Below are 25441 nucleotides of genomic sequence, written 5' to 3'. Positions count from 1 at the left end.
AGTTAACACTCAACAAAAAAAGGAAAGGCTGTCTTTTTACCTCACAGAGAGGAGATGTCCTTTTTTTAATGCTGTTTGTATTTATTATCAGGGCTTTAGGAAGGGCGCCCCATGGGCCACCATAATTAAACAAAGAGGGGCGTGCCCTGGGAGGTGGCTGTAGGGAAAAGGCGCTACACTGCCAAGAGTGGCGTGCCCCTGGAGTTGGTGGCAAGGGAAGGGTACCACACGGGCCAAGAGTGCAGTGCTGCAGGAGGTGGTGGAGAGGGAAGGGCACAGCATGGGGAGATACATAGCGAGAGCTGGGGCACCAAAGACAGGAGCTGGGCTTGTAGTGTAGGAAAGGGCAGCAGAAGAAAAAGAGTTCTGTCAAGTAACAGATACGCCCTGAAAATTAAGGGAAACTGTACTTGGCTATGCTGCCTTCAAAGGCACTGACATATGGGCTGTTGGAACCAATTAGAAGCCAGGAATGAATTTAAAGCAATGGAGGGCTTATTCAATCGAAACCAACAGGCAGGATCACATTCCCTATTCTTTTTACAGCAGGTCTTCCAGACAGCGCATGCGCGCTACCTAAGCTCCACCTAAAAAGGTTCTTTTTATAATCCAAAAGTGGCTTAAGATCAACCATTCTTCATCTGGCTATTGCAGCTTCCATACTTCGTTCATGACTAGGCAAATGATTTTTCTTTTATCTGGTTATCAAGGCCTGGAACCTACTTTATCTATTGCTGTTTGAGACCTCCATTGTTGTTTGCTCTTCAAGAACAAAACCCAATCAAGCTTTACTTTTGCAAAGCTTCAACTTTGCTTTACAGCTTGATTCAAGGTTTATGAAATTACTTGGTACATGCGCGTCATATTTTGTTGCTTGCTGAAGTGGTATGATTTACATTCACTAATAATTTACTACACATATAGTTAGATATCAAAAGGTGTTAATGAAGTGCTCTGTTTATAAAAACAATATCTAAGGAACAGCTCTGATTGAGCATTCCAAGTTTATTGCAACTTCCATAGCTGAGTTATACTATATCTTATCTCAAACTTCAAACCGCCTCATTCATGCTAGGACTTGGTTGCTCAAAAACTACCATGGAAAATCTGAGAGGCTTGGCAGAATAACTTCGTATTCCAGATCAACTACCTAGTGATCTGGGTAATGGGACAACCTGCAACTCATCTTTGATATTGTCATGTTGACCATGCGACCCCAAGGATTGAATGAAAGTATTACACACATAAACATCACCTATAAAAAGGCTTTACAGTTGAATCATGACATAACAATGGAAGGCTGAGAATAACCTCCTGTTGATCCTGCACTGAGACCCCCCTCTCCCTTTTGCTCACTTTGCACACTTTGCACACTGTGCCACTCTACATTCTTCTCCCTATAAATGGGTTGTTTTTGAAACAACAGCAGGAATGGCAGTGAGCATGACAGCAGTGGGTATCCAGCAACAGTGCAGTTAGATGTCCTTGCCACCTGATTCATCACCACCCACCGTTTTATGAAACCTAGCTGAAGTCAGTGGTTCTAGTTGAAGGAGTAGCATTATGGCACAGCTCAGCTTCAGCTTTGACATAAATGACATCACCGCTTGAGCGATTGTGAGAAGGATGGAAGCTATATTTTCAGCTTTGACATAAATGACATCACCGCTTGAGCGACTGTGAGAAGAATGGAAGCTATATTGGCAGAGATCTCTACCACAGGGAAATTTAATGTTCCAATTTCTCGTGTATAAAGATCCAGATCTCCTGTGGCAAACAAATTAAGATGGAAGGAGTAGTGAAAGCGGTGTACAACACTAAGAGTCAGAGACAAATGGAAACAAATATAACAGCAACGTTTTTAAAAAGGGTTGAAACAAGAGACAGCCAAAGAATAGTCAACAGTTGTTTCTTTTCATGTCCCATCTAGCACAGCATACGGAACAAACTACCCTCATAGGAAGATACACTGGATATTTCAAGTAACCTTGGTGTTCCAAGACTTGCAGATAGTATTCAGTCTCTGCTCTTGTGTCACAATATGTCGCTGAACTCATAAGTGAATTGCAATGTTCTATACACCTCGGTGTTCTTCCTTGTATATACACAATAAACTTTAGCCCAAATAGAAAAGTAAGCATTTTAAAATTGCAAGTATCCTCATTCTTTAAACACATGCAAATTCATGCTATATAAGAAGGGAGATGATTGTCCATGTTGTATAGGTCACTTCCAAAATCTAAATCAGCAATACTTATTCCAATCCTGAGAAACAGCCTTCCTTTAGAGTTCAAGGCTTTTCTTACCCTACCATAGCCACCTTCAAGCTGCCTTAAATTACCGCATAAACACTGCTAAAAAGGGACGTCTCTCAGTCACACCCCCAAAGTCTAGATAAAAAATGATATTTAGTCTAGTCCTATTGAGTCATGTTCAAGTAGTTTTCTAGCAGGATTTACGATTTTTGGATGGGTTGCTTCTCACCACAAATTATAGTAACATTCTTCATCATAGGCGACCTATCCCTGGTGGCAAAAGCCACTGAAAAGAGTCCTTAGATAAAATAGTTGTGAATTAAAGCAGGGATCCAGGGTGGTAATAAAAACATCTCAGCAACAGGTTTACCTGAGACATTTACCTCTTGACAAATATGTGACCACAGGGAAAATGACCCCTAGCCCTAATCATATAGGCTTGAAGTCACACTAAGTCAGGACTCAGGATGCTTCCCAGAAAAAAGGAATTACATATATACAGTTGGTCCTCATGTGTGTTCATGGCATAAACGTTTGAACTAGGCAGGTCGTGTAGAAGGCTGTTGACACGTAATGGTGGTTTAAATTGGCCTTAACATGTTGCAGTGAATCTCTTGGATAGATGAACCATCGTACTCCATCCAAATGCAAAAAGCATTGTGTTTTTACCTATTTCTAGGGTACTGTAAATAAAGGCATTTTCTATGGGCATAAAAGGATGAATATAACACGTGGCATTAGAGCACTGACCCATTAGGAGTAGAATGTCCCACTTTTAACAAGAAGCATATAAAAAACCTTAGAGTCCTGATTCTGAAGCACAGCATCACTTTTAAACAATGTGGATACATACTGGTACATTTAAAAGCTGTAATACCTTGTAATGAACACCAAACTCAACTCAGGTCTTTTATTTTCAGAAAAAGAACAGAAAACACTTTCAAATACTTCTACCAGACTAACCACAAATAAATAACCTATATACAAAATTTCCTTATCAGTTGCAACAGTACAAATCTGGATATATTTTTTCCTGCAGCTTAAAACGCAGAATATACTCCTTTGGAGTAAATACTAATGCTGTTTGCCTCCTGCAAGATGGATGAACATCAGACCCACAGGTTTATTAAAGAAATGCATTTTGTACTGAGATTACAAAGTGACAGATTTCAATGTGTTATTCTTACCTGTTGTAACTCCATGAACAACGCCGTCCCTTGTTTTTGAGCCTGCAACAGAGTAGAACACAAAGCTTGATTGAGACAACAAAACATGAAAGTGAACAGAACAAATTTCAAACAAATGGCTTTGTGCACTATTGTAAAAGACAACACCAGCTACAATTTCTTCACACAATGAGCATGTAGTGCTGGAAGGGGGAACGGATCGATGCACCACAGTTTAGTGAAAAAAGTGCAGTACTTGTTAACAAAATTTTGTGTGAACATTCACAGCCATATGTGCCAACAGACTACCCTCCAACACATTATCTACTCATCCATTTTTCTTGACCCAGTCCTTACACGCTGATGGGTCTCTCCTTGTCCACAGAAGTGTCTTGATATACAAGTCAACAATTATTACAGTAAAAGAACCGTTTGCACCTTCAGTGACTCCAAGCTCGTCTCCTTCTCTAGGAGTGGAGTCAACCACCATACTTCCTGCTTGCTTGTTCTGAACTTAGATCGCCCATTATTCAAGTCATGTAAGTGGTTTTATTCATTCTAATTTTCACGTTTTCTAGATTGCGGCACCACCTCTAGCGGGCTTACTCAAAATCTACACATATATTTTTTAGTCTGGTCCTGCTCTAGTTGTACCCTTTCACACATATTTAGAAGTGATCTGTAGAGCAAGGATTGGTACCACCATTCAATCGGCAAATAAATCCTGCCTGAGCAGATTGTTACACCTTAACAGTAATGAAATCCCACCAGCCACATTTGCTTTCTTATTAGGTATTTATGTAATTATTTATATAGTATTTCTATAGCATGAACTTAGTCAAAATGCAGCAGAGCGCCATACATGGTCAAAGACAAGCATAAAGACAACAAGTAATTCAGGAAGAAGCTGGCATGTGGACATTTAATGCAATGTAATATAGGGTTCTTTAAAGATGTAAGTGTTCCACCCTTTCCTAGATTGGAGCGGCATTGGGGAAATATGGGGATGTTGTTCTAGATCAAGGGAACATAGATGAAAAAGGTCTGCTGTCTTATTTTTTTCTTTTTATACTTCTTAGTCTGATGGTGTCCTAGCTGTGGGTGTGTCAAGAACCATCAGAGCTGATGAGATTTTCTGTAAGATAAGCAGGGATGCTGCTTTTGAGCGGTTTGTAAATGATGCAGCTGGGCTTGAAGATGGTGCGGACGGCAATGGGAGCCAATGGAGTTTCATCAGGATAAGGGTGATCATATTTCGTCAGCTGTAGATGAGACACATTGTGATGTTTAGGGTGACTCCAAGGGGTGGCAGTGTGGAGTTAAGGAGGCCATGGAGTAGATCATTACCACTACGTACATGCAAGATTATGAGGGCTTGAACAGCAGTTCTGAAGTTACTTTCTCGAAGAAACTGTGTGACTTTCTTTAGAAGAGAGAGCTGTCTGTCTTCGTTTTTCTTGGCATTGTGTTCCTCAAGAGTGAGATTGATGTCCAGGATGAATCCAAGTGACTTGCCATTCGGTGGAAGTTGAGGTTCAAAGCAGTCAACATTAATCTCATTGAACCAGGCTTACACTCTCTCTTATATGTTGTAATTTGCACATAACAGAAATTCTTTCTTGAATTGGTCGAGCTTCAGGTAGGTGCTAGATATCGAGGTCTGGTATGTAACGCTTACAACACAAGCGCCACCATGATAAACTTTACAATGCAGGTAAGTATGAGTGGTATTTTTCAGTACTTTGCAATCGCAAGTAACTTGTGCCTTAAAGTAACTATAACTCAGGTCACAACTATTCATAGTTTTGTCATCAATGATGTCATTTCAGATGCTGCAGTCATGTTATCAATGATGTCATAGAACAGTGATGTAATATGTGGGGTCATAAGCAGTGCATGGCAAGTATGCAAATTATCTTTACTTTAGGGCTTGAGTTATAGTTATAGTGACTTAAGATACTTATAACTGGTGACTTTAACTGTTTTTGTTAATGTAAAACAGTATGTTTAAACTGATATTTTCACCTAATTACACTATCCCTTTAACCATTGTTTTTCATATTTATGTATATATTCAATGACAAAATCAAAGGTTGAGGGGCAGAGGACAGGTAGGAAAACATAATTATTTATTTGTATCCAAAACCAACATAAACTACACATCATTCGACATTCTAAAGGTATTGTTATATCTTAAAGTTATAAACTGCGCACCACCCAAAACTTAATATAACTCGTGCACCTCTGTACACAGGGCCTGATTCACAAAAATAAACATACGGTTTTGTGTAAGCTTACATTAGTTTTGGAATTCACAAAACAGCATTTTAAAAGTAAGTTTACGAGTGCAGAGATTGCACAGTTGGGGCTGAGAACTCTGCACATTAAAAGATATGGCATGCCTATCTTTTTATCTTTTGAGTTCTCTGCCCTGTCTGCGGGGTCCCAGCACTCATAAACTTACTGATAATAAATGCTATTTTGTGAATTCCAAAACAAACGTAAAATTATACAAAAGTGTATTTACCTTTATGAACCAGGCTCACTTGTTGTGAACTCACTATGCAGACTAAATCAACTATAACTCGTCCCTATATCATACACAGTGTTCTCATATATAATGTCATTTGAAATGATATGAGTGTTGTTATGAATGCTATAATTTAACGTGCTATAAGTGATATTATAGGCTGGTGGGTGGTGCGCAAATTATAACTATAAGTCATAACTATACAGTCACAACTTTCAATGTTTGTGTAGTTTATGTTGGATTTGTAACAAATAAATAATTACATTTTCCTTTCTATAACTTCCCATCAACCTTTGATTTTTTCATTGAATTACATGTTTCTTTTAAATTCGTTTTTAATCACATAATGATCTTTATTTTGATATTAATTCTTTCATATATAATTTTCCTTGAACATCTCAAAATTATAGCTGTACTTTCTCGATAATTTCTTGTGTAATAGCGAAGAGTGGTGTAGCATGGTGTAGAGTGGTGTAGTGTGGCATACAGTGGAGTAGAGTTAGATTGGAGTAGAGTGGCATAGAGTGCAGTGGAGTAGAATGGTGCATAGTAGAGTAAAGTGGTGAAGAGTGCAGTGGCATAGAGCAGAGTAGTGTACAGTGCAAGGGCAGAGGGGCATAGACTGAAGCAGGATAAAGTGAAGTGGGGTAGAGTACTGTGGCGTAGAGTCTAGTGGCATACAATAGAGTGGCATTGAGTAGAATGGCATAGAATAAAGTGGTATTGTGTGAAATAGAGTGAGGTAGAACAGTGCAGAGAAGCAGTGGGTGGAGAGGAGTGGTGTGGCATGGAATAGAGTGGCTTAGAGTGGAGTGGCAGAGAATGGAGCAGCATAGGGTGGTGTGGAGTTGCATGCAGTGGGCTACAGTAGAGTGGAGTGGGGTAAAGTAGAGTGGAGTGGATTGGCATTACAGAGTAGAGGCGAGTGGTGTACAGTGCAGAGGTGTACAGTGCAGTGGCGTAGAGTGGTGCAGAGAACAGTAGAGTGGTGTATAGTGAACTGCGGTAGAGTGCAATGAAGTACAGCAGTGCAGACTAGAGTAGAGAGTCGTACAGTGCAGTGGCATGGAGTAGAGTGGTGCAAAGGGCAGTGGCATAATGTTCAGTGACAAGCAGTGCAGCGACATAAAGTAAAGTAGTTCAGAGTAGAGTGGCACAGAGTGCAAAGGCATTGGATTCAGCAACATAGATTGCAGTGGTGTAGAGTAGAGCAGTGCAGATAGAGTAGATTGGCATACAGTGCAGTAGCATAGAGTGGGACAGAGTAGATTAGAGTGGTGTAAAGTAAAGTGGTAAAGAGTGCAGTGGCATAGAGTGCAGTAGTGCAGAGTACAGTAGAGTGGCATAGAGTGCAATAGTGTAGAGTAGAGTGCAATGCCATAGAGTGCAGTGGCATAGAGTAGACTGGTACAGAGCAAAGCGGTGCAGAGTGCAGTGGCGTAGAGTACAGTGACGTGGGGTGCTGTTGCATAGAATGCTGTGCCACAGAGTGAAGTAGAGTGGTGTAGAGTGCAAAGCTGCAAAGAAGAGTGCAGTGGCATACAATAACGTCTGCCTGGTCCTAAGAAGCAGTTCATTTTGAACTGAAACCAAGTGAACCCTTTATTTCCAGGAGTAATTTTACCATCTTGGAGGATTTCAACCTCCATCTGGAAGAAGAGGGGGGTAGCGACACCAGGTCTTTTATGGATCGTATGCATAGCTTTGGTTTTATCCAAAGTGTGAATGGTGGTACCCATAGAGCCAGTCACATGTTGGTTGGGATTTTTTCCAATCTAGAAGCCCTGATCATGGCGGAGTGTCTTCACTTAAGTTGGTCTGACCACAGTATGGTGAGGTTTAGGGTTCACAAGGAATTGGTAGTGAAAAGCATGCCGGGCATTGCTAACAGCATTAGATAATGGAGAAAAATCTTGGAGGGAAATTTTACTGAAGCCCTTGTGAAATTTAAAGAAAAAGCCCTTAGCAGCCAGGGCTCCCCCACAGAGAGTTTTAACAAATGGGTTAGGTCAGCCATTGAGGAGGTTGTCCCTCTGGTTAGATCTAGGCCTAAGAGCAGGAGTAAACTCTCTGCCTCATGGTTTTCAGAGGAGCTTTAGGACCTCCAGAGGCAGTGTAGGAGGCAGGAATGAAGATGGAGATTTGCTCCAAATTTGTAAGATAAAAAAAACACTGGGAACTACTTATCAAATATCAAAGTGTGATTAAGGCATCTAAATCATCATACTTCCCCCAAAGAATAAGATTAGGCCTGGGCAGTGAACTCCACTCCATTTGTCGGAGGTTTCCGCACTCCACATTCCGCGGAGCATGCAGAGTTCCGAAAAACTAGGCTCTGCATAGAGGAGCAGATTTTTTGTCCTCACTTGCGAATGTTAAGTTGGCGAGCGAGAGCGAGGAACATCCAACGCTAGACCACCTCCCAGCAAGATTTCTCAACGCAGATGGTCACGGATGGTTGTGACCACTTGCATTAAGAAACCATCCATTTGCGCTGAGAAAGCTGCCGCTCGAGTAGAAAATCTACTCAAGTGGCAGAAAGAAGCAGCGCCCTATTATGCTGTGCATGGTGCCATTTGCACACAGATTTTTCAGTGCAGGACAAACACCCGGTGCAAAAACTCAGTGCGAATGACGCGAACCTAACACACCCACCGCTTGCCGGATTCTGCCCAGGCCGAGATTAGATCTGCTACCAATGTTTCTAAGGAAATATTCAAGACGGTTCACTCTCTCCTGTCACCTCCTTTACAGCAGGTGGTAGAAAACACTCAAGATTTCTGCAATATAATGACCGGCCAAGTGATTTGGGGAAGGTAGAACGGAAGGATAGGCCAGTTACATCCTGTGTGGAGGATACTACTTCAGGACAGTATATTCATAGATGATTTGCCAGGTTCTTCCCTTTACCTGTTACTAAAATTAAAACTATCCTAGGAGGAACCACCTTGAGCTCGCCTGATGATCCTTGCCCACCCAGAGTACTGCAACTGGTCTGGACCTTATTGCGGATGCCTTGGTGAAGGTCTATTAACAGGTCTTGGAGTTTGTTGTGTACCCTCAGTGTTGGAAGGACACAGTTGTCAGTACACTAAAGAAAAAGCCTGATGGAAATCCTTGCGATTTAAAAAATCTACCCGGATCTCTTTGCTGCCTGTTCCAGCTACAATCATGGAGAAGCACATCAACTAGGAATTGGTCCATTACCTTACCGATCAAGAACTCCTAAACCCTTCTCAGTATGGGTTCAGGAGGAATCACAGCACAGAGTTGACGCGTTTAGCCACCACTGATTCCAATCATAGGCAAGTCGATCAGGGAGGTGTGGCTATTCTGGTGTTGTCAGACCTGTCAACTGCCTTTGATACGAATATCTCAAGCTTTGTTGGTGCAAAGGCTACAGCGGACCGGGCTGACGGATTTGGCGCTTAATTTCTTGGAGTCCTTTCTTCTGGACAGGACTCTTATGTGTAAATTGCAGGGATTTCAGAGCCAAACCTTTTCATTTTCCATGTGGGGTTCCACAGCGGTCCCCCTCTCAGGGCTACTTTATTTAATGTGTATGTCACCTCATTGGCAAAGCTGGTGCATTGTTTTGGCTTCCAGGTGTCGTCCTATGTGGATTGCACCCAGATCATCTTCTTCACCTCCGATGACTGGGAAGACATGGCTGTGAAGTTTAAGGCTTGCATGACGGAGATCGCAGGTGGATGAGGGAGATTTGTCTCAAAATGAAGAGGAAGAAAACTGAAAATTCGATCTCGACCAACTGTTGGTGGCTGTATACTTGTGGCAATTTATGGGTTCCGGCAGCTACGGCTAATAATCTGAGAGTAGTTTTTGATAAAACCTTGACTTTTGACACCCAGGTCAATAGAACGGTGAGCTCCTGCTTTTGTATTATTAAGACCCTGGAGACAATTCTGCCTTTTCTTTCTAAAGAACTAAGGGACATATTAGCAAGGGCCAGATCGCGGCTTTATCAGCACTTCTTGCCAATAAAGCAGCAATTTTTTAATCGCCCAATTTCCAAGCTGTCGCTAACAGCAGTTAGGGACAGCTTCCAGGCGATAGCGACCGGTTTGGGGCCCGCTTTGCATGTCAGCGATATTTATCACTAATGACATGCAAAGTGGGCGTACCCAAAATGGTAGCGACTGAAATCAGTCGCTAACACAGCTATTGCCTATTAGCAATACCCGCGACGTAATAAAAAACTGCGCGCTAACCGCGATTAGCGCCAGGATTTTACACCTGGTAAAAACCTGACTTACCATCAATCAATCAATCAATCATTACATTTGTAAAGCGCACTACATACCCGTGAGGGTCTCAAGGCGCTGAGGGGGAGCTGCTACTGATCGAAGAGCCAGGTCTTGAGGCATCTTCTGAAGGCCAGCAGGTCCTGGGTCTGCCATAGGTCGGTGGGGAGCGTGTCCCAGGTTTTTGCGGCGAGGTAGGAGAAGGATCAGCTGCTGGCGGTGGTTTTCCGGATGCATGGCACTGTGGCGAGGGCGAGGTTGGCAGAGCGGAGACTGCGGGTGGGGGTGTAGAAGCTGAGTCGGTCGTTGAGGTATGACGGTCCGGTGTTTTGTATGGCTTTGTGTGCGCGGGTGAGGAGTTTGAAGGTGATCCTTTTGTTGACGGGGAGCCAGTGTGGGCTTCTTAGGTGGGGTGCGATGTGGCTGCGTCGGGGGATGTCGAGGATCAGTCGTGCCGAGGCGTTCTGGATGCGTTGCAGCCGTCTCATGAGCTTGGTTGTTGTTCCTGCGTAGAGGGCATTCCCGTAGTCCAGTCTGCTGGTGACGAGGGCCTGGGTGACGGTTTTCCTTGTGTCAGAGGGGATCCATTTGAAGATCCTGCGGAGCATCCGGATGGTGTTGAAGCAGGACGCGGAGACGTGTTGACTTGCTTGGTCATGGAGAGGGCGGAGTAGAGGATGACCCCTAGGTTGCGCGCGTGGTCGGTGGGTTCCGGGGCAGTTCCTAGCGAAGTAGGCCACCAGGAGTCGTCCCAGGCTGATGGGGTGGGGCCGAGGATGAGGACCTCCGTCTTGTCTGAATTCAGTTTCAGCCTCCTGTTCTTCATCCATTCAGCGACGGCCTTCATGCCTCTGTGGAGGTTGTCTTTGGCGGTGTGGGGGTCTTTGGTGAGGGATATGATCAGCTGTGTGTCGTCGGCATAGGAGATGATGTTGAGGCTGTGTTGTCGTGAAACGTGGGCGAGTGGAGCCATGTAGCTATTGAACAGCGTCGGGTTGAGGGAGGAATCCTGAGGCACGCCATAGATGATCGCCATAATAGTCAATGGGAAGTGGATTCTACGGCTATGTCCCCACCTGCCTATTAGCAAGATTTTCCTTAGCGATAGGATATTTATTGCTCAAAATCTAATGTTGAGGATGGGATTCGCCGCTATCGCTGGATTTTTTATCATAGTGGAGATAAACATTGGTAATACTGCGTTATCTCTGCGATAAAATCCAGCGATAAGAGGCAATAAAAAAAATCTCGCCAACTGCGGTTTGCGATAATTATCTCAAGTTGTTGCTAATATGCCCCTTAGGGTGTCAGTATTCATTGTGCTCATTATGTTGCGCTTGGACTACTGCAATGCTCTTTATCCAAACGCTAATACGTTTTCAAGCCCCAAATTATCCAAAACGGGGCACCATGACTGGTACTGGGTTTGCCTAAACACAGCTCTGTCATGTAGGGATTAAGAACTCTCCACTAGCTGCCAGTGCAGAAGTTGGTGACTTTAAAAGCCATTTGTTTGGTTCATAAGGCTCTCGATCTGCAGGGGTCAGGTTATCTTAGGACTGCCTTTAATTGGCATGTCTCCAGCAGACCTCTGAGTTTGGCATATTGAAGCAATGTAATAGTCACTAGGTGTAGAAAAGGTAGATGGGGGAACGAACTGGCACAGCTGTGGGCGCCAGGCTGTAAAACTCCCTCAACGACAATATTAGGAGTTTTAACTTGTATCTGATCTTACGTAGACAGGTTAAAACGTGGTTATTCTCAAATTAGACCTCTCTCAGAGCAGCTAGGTTGTTTAGGTTGCCTCTGTATAGGGCCCTCCACTTTCACTCAGTTATTATCCAGCTTAGCGCTTTGATGCCTCTTGGTTCAACCTCTATACAAACTGTGTACAATTACAATTAGAGTAGCATAGAGTACAATGGAGTAGGCTAAAGTGGTGCATAGCAGAATGGCACAGATTGTAGTGGCATAGAGTACAGTGGTATGGACTCCAGAGACATAGAGTATAGTGGTGCACAAAAGAGTAGAGTGGCATAGAGTGTTGTGGTACATAGTAGATTAGAGTGGCATAAATTGCAGTGGTATAGAGTAGAGTGGCGTTCAGTCCAGTGGCATACAGTGCAGTGGCATAGAATTCAGTGGCACAAAGTGGTGCAAAGTAGAGTAGAGCAGCATAGAGTTGAGTGCAATGGTGCAGAGTACAGAGTACAGTGACATAGCGTGCAGTGGTCTAGAGTAGAGTGGTGCAGAATAAAATGTCACAGAGTTGTGCCATAGAGTGCAGTCAAATAGAATGCTGTGGCATAGAGTGCAATAGTACAGATTAGAGTAGAGTGGCATAGAGTGTAATGTTGCAAAGTAGAGTGCAGCTGCATTCAGTGCAGTGGTGTACAATAGAGTGGTGCAGACTAGAAAACAAAGGCGTAGAGTGCATTGGCATAGAATACAGTGGTGCAGAGTAGAGTATAGTATAGTGGCATAAAGTGCAGTGGTGTAGAGTGGTGTAGAGTAGAGAGCAGTGGCGTAGAGTGCAGTGGTATAGAGTGCACTGGCATAGAGTAGAGTTGCCAAGAGTGAAGTAGGGTAGAGTGAAATGTGGTAGAGTAAAGTGGGTTAGAGTGGAGTGGCATATGGTAGAATGGCATACATTATAGTGGCATAGAGAAGAATGGCATAGATTAGAGTGGCATTGTGTGGCGGTACAGTGGGGTACAGTGGCAGTGTGTGGAGTGGCACAGCGTACAGTAGAGTGGCGTTCAGTGGAATGCCATAGAATGGAGTGGCATAGAGTGGTGTGGGGTGAAGTTGCATAGAGTAGAGTGGAATGGCATAGAGCACAGGGGACTGTCATGGAGTTCAGTGGCATAGAGTTGAGTGGTGCAGAGTAGAGTGCAGTGACATGAAGTGTAGTGGCACAGAATTGAGTGGTGCAAAGTACAGTAGCGTGGCGCAGAGTGCTGTTGTATAGAGTAGAGTGCAATGGCTTTGAGTGCAGTGGCAAAGGGTGAGTGGTGAATAGTAGAGTGAGGCAGAGTGCAGTGGCATAGAGTACAGTGGTGCAGAGTAGAGGAGAGTGGCCTAGAGTGCAGTAGATTAGAGCAGACTGTTGCAAAGCAGAGTATAGTGGCGTAGAGTGCAGTGGCATACAGTGGTGCAGAGTAGAGTGCAGTGGCATAGAGTGCAGTGGCATAGAGTAGTGTGATGCAGGCAAAAGTGCAGTGGCATAGAGTGCAGTGGTGAAGAATGGTGCAGAATAGAGTGCAGTGGCATAGAGTAGAATGGTGCAGAGTAGATTGGAGCGGAGTACAGTGGTATAGAGACCCGAGGTGAACAGTAGAGTAGAGTGGCATAGAGTGCAGTGATGTAGAATACATTAGTGCACAGTAAAGTATAGTGGCGCACAGTGCAGTGGCATAGAGTGAGTGGCATAGAGTGCGGAGGCACACAGTAGAGTGTTGTAGTGTGTTGGAGAAATCTTTTACACTTTAGAAGTGCAGAAGTACTTACGTGATACTTTTGAGAGAGTACCACAATACTTTGTTAACTTTTTAAAAAATATATAAATTTAAATAAAAACAATTTCCTACTTCTACAGAGTTTGCTAACCTGCCCCCTGTCTTCCTATCCATTAAAAAAACACTAATAATCTAGATTTCACATTAAAACCCACAACAAAGGCAAAGTGTGGTCTAAACAATATGGGTGCCTTTTTATTTTGTAGAAAGTTTCCTTTACCAATAGTATTTTGTTTCATCATCTCCATGTACCGCGGTATACCGAAAAGGTACTGCGGTATACCGTGCCCAATATATCACTATGCTTTTGTCTCTTATAACCTAAAAACCACTGAACCAAATCGAATCAAATAAAAATGGACCATTTAAACACAATAATCTATATGTCTGCCAAATTGTATGTGACTCTGTTCAGCCATTTTGTCTTTAGGTCTGTCTAAAAAGTATATGAAAAATGCATTGGTGGAGAAACTTCTTTTGGGCCCCCCTTTTTCTTTCCATGCCTTTAACTTATCATCACAAACTTTGCATCATCAGCCAATGAGGAAAAAAAGAACAGGTTGCCAGTAGGTAGTGATAGTTAGGACCTATTATCCATAGGAAAACCGCAACATTCTATTACCAATAACGTTGGCGTCAATTGATGGATCTTCTTGAACTTTTCCAATCTTTTGGCCAGCTCAGTACTGCTCCTTCCCTGAAAGTTTGGGGTGATTGGTCAAGCGGGGGCTGAGAAAAAAGGGGGGTCCCAAACGCGTTTTTCCCATGCAATTTCCTATAGGACCTTTAGACAAGGCTACAGACCGAACGGCTGAACTGAATTACACAAAATTTGGCAAAGAGGTAGTCCTTGGTTCAGACTTGTGCCTTTTGCTTATTTGGTGTAAATCTGTTCAGTAGTTCCTGAGAAAATGACAGTTAAAATAATTTATATATCTATGGGCGCAGTGGATCTGCGTATCTATCCGCGTACCCTAAGCGCAGCCTGCACGCACCCTGCCGTGCACGAGCTGCATGCTGATTGGCTGTCAACAGTCAAAATCAGAAAGTGTTGGCAGCCATCTTATGCCTCAGTAGAACCGAGGCACAAGAAACCAAAAACAAATGCCACAAAACGCAAAAAGGGGGCAGGGTAGACACACCCTGATCCCCTAGGCCTGCTCAGGGGGTCCCACAAAATTATAATTTTTTTTTAAATCGCGGGATGCGCCTAGGGTCCACGCATCCTAGCGATAGAAAAAAAAATAGAAACGCGGTCTCCCGCGGTAAATAAGGTAATTTGCCTCCGGGGGGGCCAAATCCCAGGGGCATTAATAAAAAAAAGTGTGGGGGGTACCAATCCCCCCACACTGCCTTAGTTAATGTATGTGGGGGGCTCACTGGTCCCCCCACAGCCCCGGGGACCGCCACACCCCAGGGAATGTACAAAATGGGTAGGGGGGCTCTCAGGACCCCCTAGGCTCGGGGACTGCCACCCCCCGGGGCTTTAAAACTTTAGCTGGGGGCTCTGAGGCCCCCACAGCCCCGGGGACTGCCACCCCCCGGGGCTCTAATTTAATGTATGCGGGGAGCTCACTGGGCCCCCCCGCAGCCCCAGGGACCGCCACCCCCAGGGCTTTTTTTAAATGGGTGGGGGGCTCTCAGGCGCCCCATCCCCGGGGACCACCAACCCCCGGGGCTCTAATTTAATGTATGCAGGGGCTCAAGGCCCCCCCGCAGCCCCAGGGTCCCCTAAATATAAAAACCTGTGTGGGGAGGGCCTGAGCCCCCCCCACATGTCCCGGGGACCGCCACTTCCCCGGGGCACTACATTTTTTATTTGGGGGTCTGTTATGGACCCCCAAGCCCTGGGGACCACCACCCCCTGGGGTTTCTCAAAAAATGGGAGTGGGGCTGCGCGGCCCTACTACTGTAGCTCTTGAGGGCCCTGGGGACTGCCACCCCCCAGGGCCGGCTCCTGCAGTGTCCTGGGGTGCCTTCCCCCAGGACACTGCCGTTTGCAATGGAAGGGCGGGAGCCTTGTGGCTCCAACCCTGCCATTGCAAACTGCTTTTCTATTTGGAAGAGAGAGCAGGAAAGCTGCTCTCTCTTCCAAGTAGGAAAGAAGATTGTTTTTCCTTATGGAGAGCAGCATGTTAGCTGCTCCCCATATGGAAAAGCAATTCCGGATCCCGCAGGAGGCGGGGAGCCGGCCGGACGGTGGGGGGATTGGGGACCCCCCCCACTGTCCCCAACGGAGTGGGCCAGCCCCAGGGGATGAGGTCCCCGGAGCTACAAGTGGCCTGGGAGGGGCGCCACGTGGCCCCCTCAAAAAAAAAAGATACAAAAATAAATAAACAGCCCCGGGGGATGGGGTCCCCGGGGCCTCAACTGGCCATAGGTGGGGGCAAGGTAGCCCCTCTCCAAAATAATAATATAATAAAAAATGGGCCATGCCCCAGAGGATGGGGTCCCCGAGGCAAATTATGGCCTTGAGAGGGGGGCCACGCTGCCCCCTTCCTGATTTTTTTTTTCTAAATTAAAAATTGGGGGCAGGTCCTGGGGGTCCCCAGGGCAAAAAAAAATGGAAAAAGAAGGGGGGCTACACAGCTTTAAAAAAAAAAGGGGATCGCGGCCGGAGGTCACGCCCCCTCATTGCACCACTCTGCAAAAGCGCCCCCTGGCGCGTTTGCAGAGGGGGAACAAATTCCCCTGGAATACTGGAGGTCCCTGGGGGCCAACTAGCCCACCAGGTACCTCCAGTATGTCCCAGGGAGCTCCATTGCAGAGAGGTGTTCTGAGGCCTCGTCCCTTTTTACACCTCTCTGCAACGCAGCTCTGTGGCGCTTACTGGAGGTAGCTGGTGGGCTAGTTGCACCCAAGGGCCCCTCAGAATTCAAGGGGACTTAATCACCCAACTTAAAACACGCCACGGGGCGCGTTTGCACAGTGGTGAAGGGAGGGGGAGGGCCTAAGTTCATATGTGTGCAAACACGCCCTGTGGCGCGGTTTAAGTTGGGGAATTAATTCCTTGTCAATACTGATGGTCTCTGGGGGCCAACTAGCCCACCAGGTACCTCTAGTAAGCGCCACGGAGCTGCGTTGCAGAGTGTTGTAAGAAGGGGCGTGGCCTCTGAACACCTCCCTGCAACGCAGCCCCCTGGCGCATACTAGAGGTACCTGGTGGGCTAGTTGACAACCAGGGGACCTCAGGATTCAAGGGCCCTTAATCCTGGAACTTAAAACGTGCCTCAGGGCGTGTTTGCACTTATGTCACCTCAGGCCCCGCCCCCTTTCTTCACCATTGTACAAACATTCCTCTAAAATCAGCCGAACTACGAATTTCGATTTACTCACCTGCTATCAGGAGAGAACCTAGTGCGGCATCTTTTGGCCTAGCACTGACCCTGAAAAGTAATTCTAAGCGTACTTACAGTAACTTGTATTTCCTTCCATAGGAATCTATTGTGTGGTTTTCAGCAGAAAAGTTTTCAAGTGTTGATTTTTAAAATGTACAAATATTCCTCTAAAATCAGCCAAACTATGAATTCCGATTTACTCACCTGTTATCAGGAGTGACCTCAGTGCTGCTTCTTTTAGCCCAGCTCTGACCCTGAAAAGTAATTCTAACCATACTTACCAGTAACTTGTGTTTCCTTCAATAGGAATCCATTGTCTGGTTTTCACCAGAAAAGTTTCTGTGTCTTTTTTCACAAACTAAAAATATTCCTTAAAAATCACCTGTATGACTTAAACGCATTCTTTCAACTGTTTACAGGAGATGCACCAGTGCTGGTTCCAGGATCCACCACTGAGTAAGAAAAAGTAACGATAACACTACTTACCTGTTGAGTGAACTTCCTTCCATAGGGTAACATTGAGTGGTTTCACTTGGAAATTTTTCTAAATGTGCAGTTTTGGAACTTTAAAATATTCACCTAAAATCAGCCGAACAACAAATTCCACATTACTCACCTGTTATCAGGAGAGACCTCAATGCTGCATCTTTGAGCCCAGTACTGATCCTGAAAAGTAATTCTAACAATACTTACCAGTAACTTGAATTTCCTTCCATAGGCTAACATTGACTGGTTTCACTTCTAAGTGTAGAGTTTTTGAACTTTATAAAATTCCTATAACATCAACAGAAGTACGATTTCTGATTTACTCACCTGTTATCAGTGCTGCTTCTTTGAGCCTAGTACCGATCCTGAAAAGTAATACTAACCATACTTACCAGTAACTTGTATTTCCTGCCATATGAATCCATTGTCTGGTTTTCAACAGAAAAGTTTCTAAGTGTCTATTGTCGCAAACTAAAAATATTCTTTAAAAATCGCCTGTAAGACTTAAACACATTCTTTCAACTGTTTACAGGAGATTCACCCGTGCTGGATCCGGGAGCCACCACTGAGTAAGAAAAAGTAACGTTAACACTACTTACCTGTTAAGTGAATTTCCTCCCATAGGATCACATTGGTGATTCTATGTGAAAAAGTTTCTGTCAACTTTTAAAATACAATAATATTCCTTAAAAATCACTACTGTAACCAAAACGCTTTTACTCAACTGTTTACAAGAGATGTCCCAGGACTGAATCTAGGATCCAGTCCTGTGGTTAGAAAAGTAATCCAAAAAGTAACTAATTGCATTTAACTAGAAATTCACATTGACCTCACTGTTGCATTGTGTCTGAAATTGTGTTGCGTATTACAACAACTGTAACTACTGTACTTAGAAGACGATTGCCTATTTGCAAAGTATTTAAACTAAAGTAATTCATTCTGAGAAAGTATATTTTGTAATGTAATGTATAATGTAATTATAATATAATTTAAAAAATAAAGTATCTAAAAATAAATAGTTTAAAAAAAGTAGAAAATCAGTATAAAAAAATTAACAATTAATACTTTTAAAAAGTGTCATTTACAAAAACCTTTGAATTTCACTGAAAAAAACATAGGTTTCAGACATGTTATAGTTAGGAATTAGCATTTAAAAACCTTTGAAATTCACTGAAAAAACCATAGGTTTAAGACAAGTTATAGTTAGGAATTAGCATTTAAAAAACCTTAGAAATTCACTGAAAAAACCATAGGTTTCAGACAAGTTATAGTTAGGAATTAGCATTTAAAAAACCTTAGATATTCACTGAAAAAAACATAGGTTTGAGGGGTGTTAAAGTTAGCTAGACATTTCACTCGTATGAAACCATTGAAATTCCCCCGTTATAGTTAGTTGTACTAACTATAACTCGCGAGCCCGCAATCCACTGCTGATGATGTCACATATTACATCATTTATGACATGGTCAGGGACATCACTGATGAAATCACTGATGACATCTCAAATGACATCACTGATGACATCACTTCATGAGGGCTTCTGAGAATAGTTGTATGGGTGAGTGAGTATGCGTATGGCTGTGTCGGTGAGTGAATGGATGTGTCAGTGATATATGGGTGAGTAACTGCATATGTGAAAGGAATTATATGTGAGTGTTGGAGTAAATAAGTGACTGTATGTGTGAGTGAGTGATTGTGAGAGTGGCTATATGGGTGAGGGTGTACTTGTGTCAGTGATTGTATATCGAAGTATGTGTTAATATCTATATGAATAAATTCGTTGGTGAGTGTATAACTTTATAAGTGAGTAAGTGGGTGTGTGATTGACTCTATGGGTGAGTGAGTAGGCATGTGTCTGTCAGTGTGTGAGTGGCTGTATGGGTGTATAATTGGATTTGTCAGTGGCTGTATTAGTGAGTGAGTGAGTGTGGCTGTGTGGGTGAGTGAGTGGGTGTGTGTGGAGACCTATGAATAAGTGGGTATATAAGTACTGGTTTGAGTGTGTCAATGGTTTTGAGAATCATAGTACAAGTTGGGGTAGGTGTATGAAAGGTTACATGGGGTGTGAGTGGTGCGTCAGAGATTCTGTAGATGATGTCATCATTGATGTAATTGGAGATGTCAACAGTGATGTCAATGACCATTTCATGTGTGATGTAATATGTGAAGTCATAAGCAGTGCATTGCGGGGGCATGAGTTATAGTTAGCTCAGCTAACTATAACTGTGGAATTTCCCTGGTTTTTGTATGAGTGTAATATAAGCTGGATTGTAACCTTTGTTTTTTCAGTGAATATCTAAGGTGTTTTTAATCCTATTTCCTAACTATATTAGCCCTGTAACCTTTGATTTTTCAGTAAATGTATACGTTTCTTTAAATACTAATTCCTAACTATAACATACCTGTAACCTTTGATTTTTTCAGTTAATTTCATTGGTTTTGTACGTAGCAGAGGTACAGACTACTACAACAGATATGGCTCCAGAGTTTTCAAGAATATTTTTTTCTCATTTTAGATTTTCTCACATTTCATAAGAGGAGTTCATAGTGAGCAGCAAGAAGGCAATGCAAAGCTAATGGACCTTCAACTTCAATAGCAGCACAACAGTACTGAAGCAGAGAGTCCATTCAAAAGTCCAATTTCAACCTCAAAATTTGGCTTCACAGTTTTCCCCTATGGCATCGTACTGCATGGATTGTGGAATTGTAGTGAGTGCAGGAGAGCAGTCCATAACAGCCCTTCACATGCTGGAAGAATAATAAATATAGATTTTTTATGACTCTTCATAGTTTTTCTACATTAGCACGCATTTTATTATCTTACATCTATGTATTGTTCATTTTATTATCTTCCAATTTATTGTAACACTACTTACATATACCTTGCCGTATAGACAAGTCAAACTGTCCATCTACAAATAAATACACAGGTCATTTTTGCTAGTTATTATAATTTACTTTTTCACTTTTTAGATATATATTTACAGTCTCTATTTAAATCTTTTAGTAAGTGCATCTACAACATATACAAATATACTCAGTTTTTTTACAGAACACTGTAATACAATTTGTAGTCTTTTTTTTTAAACTATCAACTGTAATATATTTGTGTTGTTCTACAACTCCTCCTCTTAACAACTCTTCATTTTCCCTAGAATCCTCCTCATGATCGTAGAAATGAAACTGTACATCACCACAAACCTTTTCTAAGTCTGTATCACCACCATGCAAAAGTGCTCTATTTATTTCTAGTAAACATAAAGGAGGAGTTTTCACATAATACAGCCTCCTATCTAAAGTTTGCATTGTTGAGTGGTGTAACCTGTGTTGTGTTTTAAACTTCGCCTTGGAAAGATAAGTAGGAACTTTCGTAATATATCAATGGATTGCTGTCTAATGCTTAAACACTACTGCAACTCCATTTGTATACAGTACCCTGACTACGCTTTCTTTGTACCTCTTCTGTAATACCTTTGTCTACATTTCTAAGTACCATCACCTCTTTTACTATAGGACTACCATTCTTCATTTCACAACATCGTCCTCTTAAATTAATAGCATGAATTAACTTGTTATCCTGGAGATGGCTTTCTTCATTTAAGACAGCCTCTATACAAGAAGTATGTATCCATTGTCCACTAAAAACTGTACAACAGTTACTTCTATTCATTCAACTTTTCTTCTGGTTTTGTCTACTCATGCACAACACTATTTTGTCAAAAGTTTTTCAATCTAATCAAGGAGCTAGTTTTGACACAAGCATTAAAAGAACGCTCATTGAAGTATGTGGATTCTACCTATTCTATACGGTCTGATATGGGCAGAAGAACAGCAGAGAGACAAATGCTGTTGGGGTCAAAAATGAAAGAACTCCGGTCTAGAGGGGCGCAAGTACATATAAAGTTCTCCGCCATGCTGAAAATCATGTGGAAAAACAAGATGTATACCATTCAAGAACCGGAGGAAGTACATATACTATTAAAACAGATGGGAGGACCGGAATAACATTTGGATTACTCTCTGTTCTAGTCAAAGTAATTTAATTGTTATTAATGTATAGATAGCATGGGTGGAGTTCCCATCTAGATTATATGTTTTCACTCATTATGAGGTTTGACTGGATATATATTAGGTTTAGGATCACTTAATATTAAAGTAGTATAGTTTATATTTAGAAACATAAAGTCCTATTGTCAGTTTGAGATGGGTACCTGGACTTGACTCATCCGCATAGGGATATCTCAAAGGCGCTTTTGCCGTAAGAGATAACTAGGGGGGTTCCCTGGGGAGTGGGAGGAGGGTGGGGTGGGGGTCACAGGGTGTTGGGTGCATTCGGGGGAAAAAAAGAAAAAATAGTGTTCTCAATCTGCCATTTACGATTGGTTTGTCTTTGTTAAATTTTCTTGATCTTATTGGTCTTTATAATTAAATACACATGCCTTGGTTTATCAGTGGGGACGGAGATGGATATTATATAAATGGATAAGAATTTGGAGCATTTCATTTCGTGGAATGTGAATGGGATGAGATCTAAAAAAAATTGGCCTGTATTATGGAGTTTTTGAAGAAAGCTGAAGTAAATATAATCCATCTACAGGAAACTCATTTAGAAGAAAGCGAATATTTAGCTGAGCTTGGAAAATGGCCCTGGGTTCAGGATGTAGCTTGTTCCAATCAGAGGGGTAGCACAAAAGGAGTAGCAATTCTTATTAGATCAAATAGTGAAATTAAACAGGAAAGCTACCTTTTCAATTCTTCTGGTAGATGGATAGTAGCTAATATTAAAATTCAGGACAGGGCATTAGCGTGCATTGAAGGCATTCCTTCGGGCTTGGGAAAATCAATAATGGCGGGGAAGAAGCGTAGCTCTAGGCAGCGTGAGAATGACCTGTTGAAATCTATTCAAACTAAGGAGTTAGAATTACAGAGGGCTTCCTTAGAGTCTTTTAGTGAGGTCCCCCGTCTTACTAAAGAGTTGGAGAACTTCCAATCAGAATATCAGGGGCTTTTGGATATGATTATAATAAATAAATGGAAGGTCAGTAAATTGGACAACTTTTCATATGGGTAGAAAAGTGGCCGGCTCTTGGCTTGGAAAGCCAAAACTGATAAAGTTTGCTATCATATAAATACTCTGAGAGAGAGTTCTACAGGCCAGATTTTAGATACAAGTACAAAAATAAGAGCTGACGTCCTGGGATATATGGCTACATTATATAAAAAGGATACTAGACCTGGGATGGATGAGATTAAAGAATTTTTGGGTAGAGTTGAGCTCCCATCCCTGAACAAATATCAAAGAAACTATCTTGCCTCTGGGATAAGCGAAGAAGAGATCCGACCACAGTTGAGAAGATTGTCGACAGGGAAGGCGGTCTTCTGATAGAAATGTATAGATCTTGTGAGGATAATCTAATATCAGTATTTAAAGAGCTGTTTGATAAGATCTTGATAGAAGGCGAGGATCCTCTGAGATCCTAGGCCGAGGCAGCGATTGTTTCAATTTTGAAACCAAAAAGGATCCGTTGGCAGTAGTCCTATAGACCTATATCCCTGTTGAACACCGATTAAAGTGTTCACAGTGATATTGGCAACTAGAGTAGCCAAGATTATAAAGAGTATAGTTCATGGAGACCAGAGGGGGTTTATCCCTGGAAGGCAGCTTAATGAAATTACCTTCATTATCATGGGTATAATAGATTTGGCAGAATCTTTCAATCTTCCAGTGATGATGGTGGCAGTAGATGCTGCTAAAGCGTTCGACCAGGTTCACTGGCGTACCTCTTGGAAGCACTAAGAATGTACGGTTTCCCTATAAACTTTATAAAAGCGTTACAGTTGCTTTGTAGTGCACCTAAAGCCAGAGTTCTAATTAATGGGGAATTAACGGATTTGTTCAGTATTATGCGGCGAACAAGGCAGGGATGCCCGTTGTCCCCCTTGTTGTTTAACATATATATTGAACCCTTTGCAGCCTTAATTAGGCAGGACTTTTCTATTCTTCCTTTTAGATATAAAAATCTGGAGGTTAAAGTAGCTTTATATGCGGACGACCTTATTCTTTACACTAGTCCCAAAATTTGGGATAAAGCAGATGTATTTGGGAAGGTCTCCGGATATAGCATAAATAGGGATAAGACTGAGGTAGTGGAGTGGAATCAACCCTCTCAGACCCTCGGAGTGAAATCTCAAATACGATATCTTGGCGTTATAATCACACAAAAGTTAGTAGATCTCCTTGGGGTCAATTGGAGAAAGATCAGCCAGGAGGTTGGAAGATTATTGATCAGATGGGCTAATCTTCCCCTTAATTTATATGGAAGGGTGAATTTGATCAAAATGATTGTACTTCCCAAGATTACTTTTCTTTTCAATAATATACCTCTCCCATTCGATAAGAACGAGGTAGCAAAATTACAGGGCAAGATAGGAAGCTTTGTTCGGGCGTCAAAAGGCCCTTGTATAACTTGGAAAAGGCTGAGGAGAAGATTAAAGAGTGGTGGTCTTGCCCTTCCGGATTTATGGATCTATGCACATGTATTTCACTATAAGAATTTTCGAATTTTATTAAGTAAGCCAGATGACTCTACATTAGGCATAGTTTATGGGGCATTACTGAGTGAGTTGGGGGATGGACAAGATCAGTTCCTGTTTATGTTCGGAGACCCAAAATTCTTCAAGAGAGTAAGGTTAAAAATTCTTCTACAGGCGTTAAAGAACTGGGTATTCATACGGAAAAAATTGGGAACCACATTTTACTCAGATTTTTCGCCAATTTGGGGGTCCCCAGGTACTCCAGCATGTTTAGATGACTTACTCAGCCTACCATTGAAACAAGCAGGTATCTCTCATTGGGGAGATTCAAAAACTGGTATGGACCTGATGAGCTGGGAAGCTATGACATCATGTACTGGTGGTCAATTAACGAGATTCAAATATTATCAACTGTCTGCATGGTAGGATCAGCAACAGTTGGAGGAATAGATGGATGATGCATGGTTAATTCAAGCTATGCGAATTGGGAGGATCAAAAAAGAGGTGGGTTTGTGGTACCGAACTTTGATTGAATCAGAAGATATGAGTCAGGATATCCAAAAACTTTGGGGTGATGTTGTGGATACTATTAATTTGAGAGATGTTTGGTTGAGTTCGTTCACATTGCTTTGTGAGACAGTTAAACCAGCTTACCTTAAGCAAAACCATCTTTTTACTCTTTTCTGGGTTTATTGGTCTCTGGCGAAATTGACAAAATTCACAGGAACTCAACACATTTGTTCAAGATGTCAGGATCCCTCAGCAAATGATAGCCATATGTTTTTAACCTGTCCTGTAATTACAAAATATTGGATGGATGGTGTGAATTTTTGACAGATGTAACAGGAATCCGAATAGAAGCAACCCCTACGTTTATACTTTTTGGATTAGGCCAGCATAGTACTTTGATTTCAGATAAGCCTGCGGCAAGGCTAACTTTTTATGGTATTTTATTTGGAAGAAGAGAGATTTGTAAAGCGTGGAAATCAGCTGTCCCACACCTTTTCTCTGACTGTAAAAACAGCATCATATATATATATAAGTCACCACTATATGGCGTGCGATCCTAGAAGTCGAGGAAAGACTTGGGCTATGTTGGTTGAATGGTGCCAGAGGAACGGGGTCCAATGATTAAGCCACCAAATAGCTGTCGGTCCTAGTCCCCCTCTTTGGTATTCTTGCGTGTTAAGCGTAAGAGGGGTTGGAATGGAAACAGCTAGATTTCTTGTCTGGAAAGACTCTATTCCCATTTTGCTTTCGCAGTGGAAAGTGAGTATCGCCAACAGGTTAATTGGCAGGATGAGGACCAAAAAAACAAACAAACAAACAAAAAGTTTTCTATCTATATAAAA

At 42.5% G+C, this 25441-nt stretch overlaps 1 protein-coding gene across 1 annotated transcript in view; it reads right to left on the bottom strand.

The window, feature by feature from the left end:
• Nucleotides 1–25441, bottom strand: part of SNCA (synuclein alpha) — a 680317-nt gene that overhangs the window by 429901 nt on the left and 224975 nt on the right. Inside the window, exon 3 of the mRNA XM_086963138.1 lies at nt 3443–3484. Coding sequence (XP_086819264.1) covers nt 3443–3484 — 42 coding nt within the window. The remainder of the gene's footprint in view (nt 1–3442; nt 3485–25441) is intronic.

The sequence above is a fragment of the Lissotriton vulgaris genome, chromosome 3_1, assembly GCF_964263255.1.
Source record: "Lissotriton vulgaris chromosome 3_1, aLisVul1.2, whole genome shotgun sequence".
In the NCBI taxonomy this organism is placed as follows: Eukaryota; Metazoa; Chordata; class Amphibia; order Caudata; family Salamandridae; genus Lissotriton; species Lissotriton vulgaris.
This window is presented reverse-complemented; position numbering and strand designations above follow the sequence as displayed.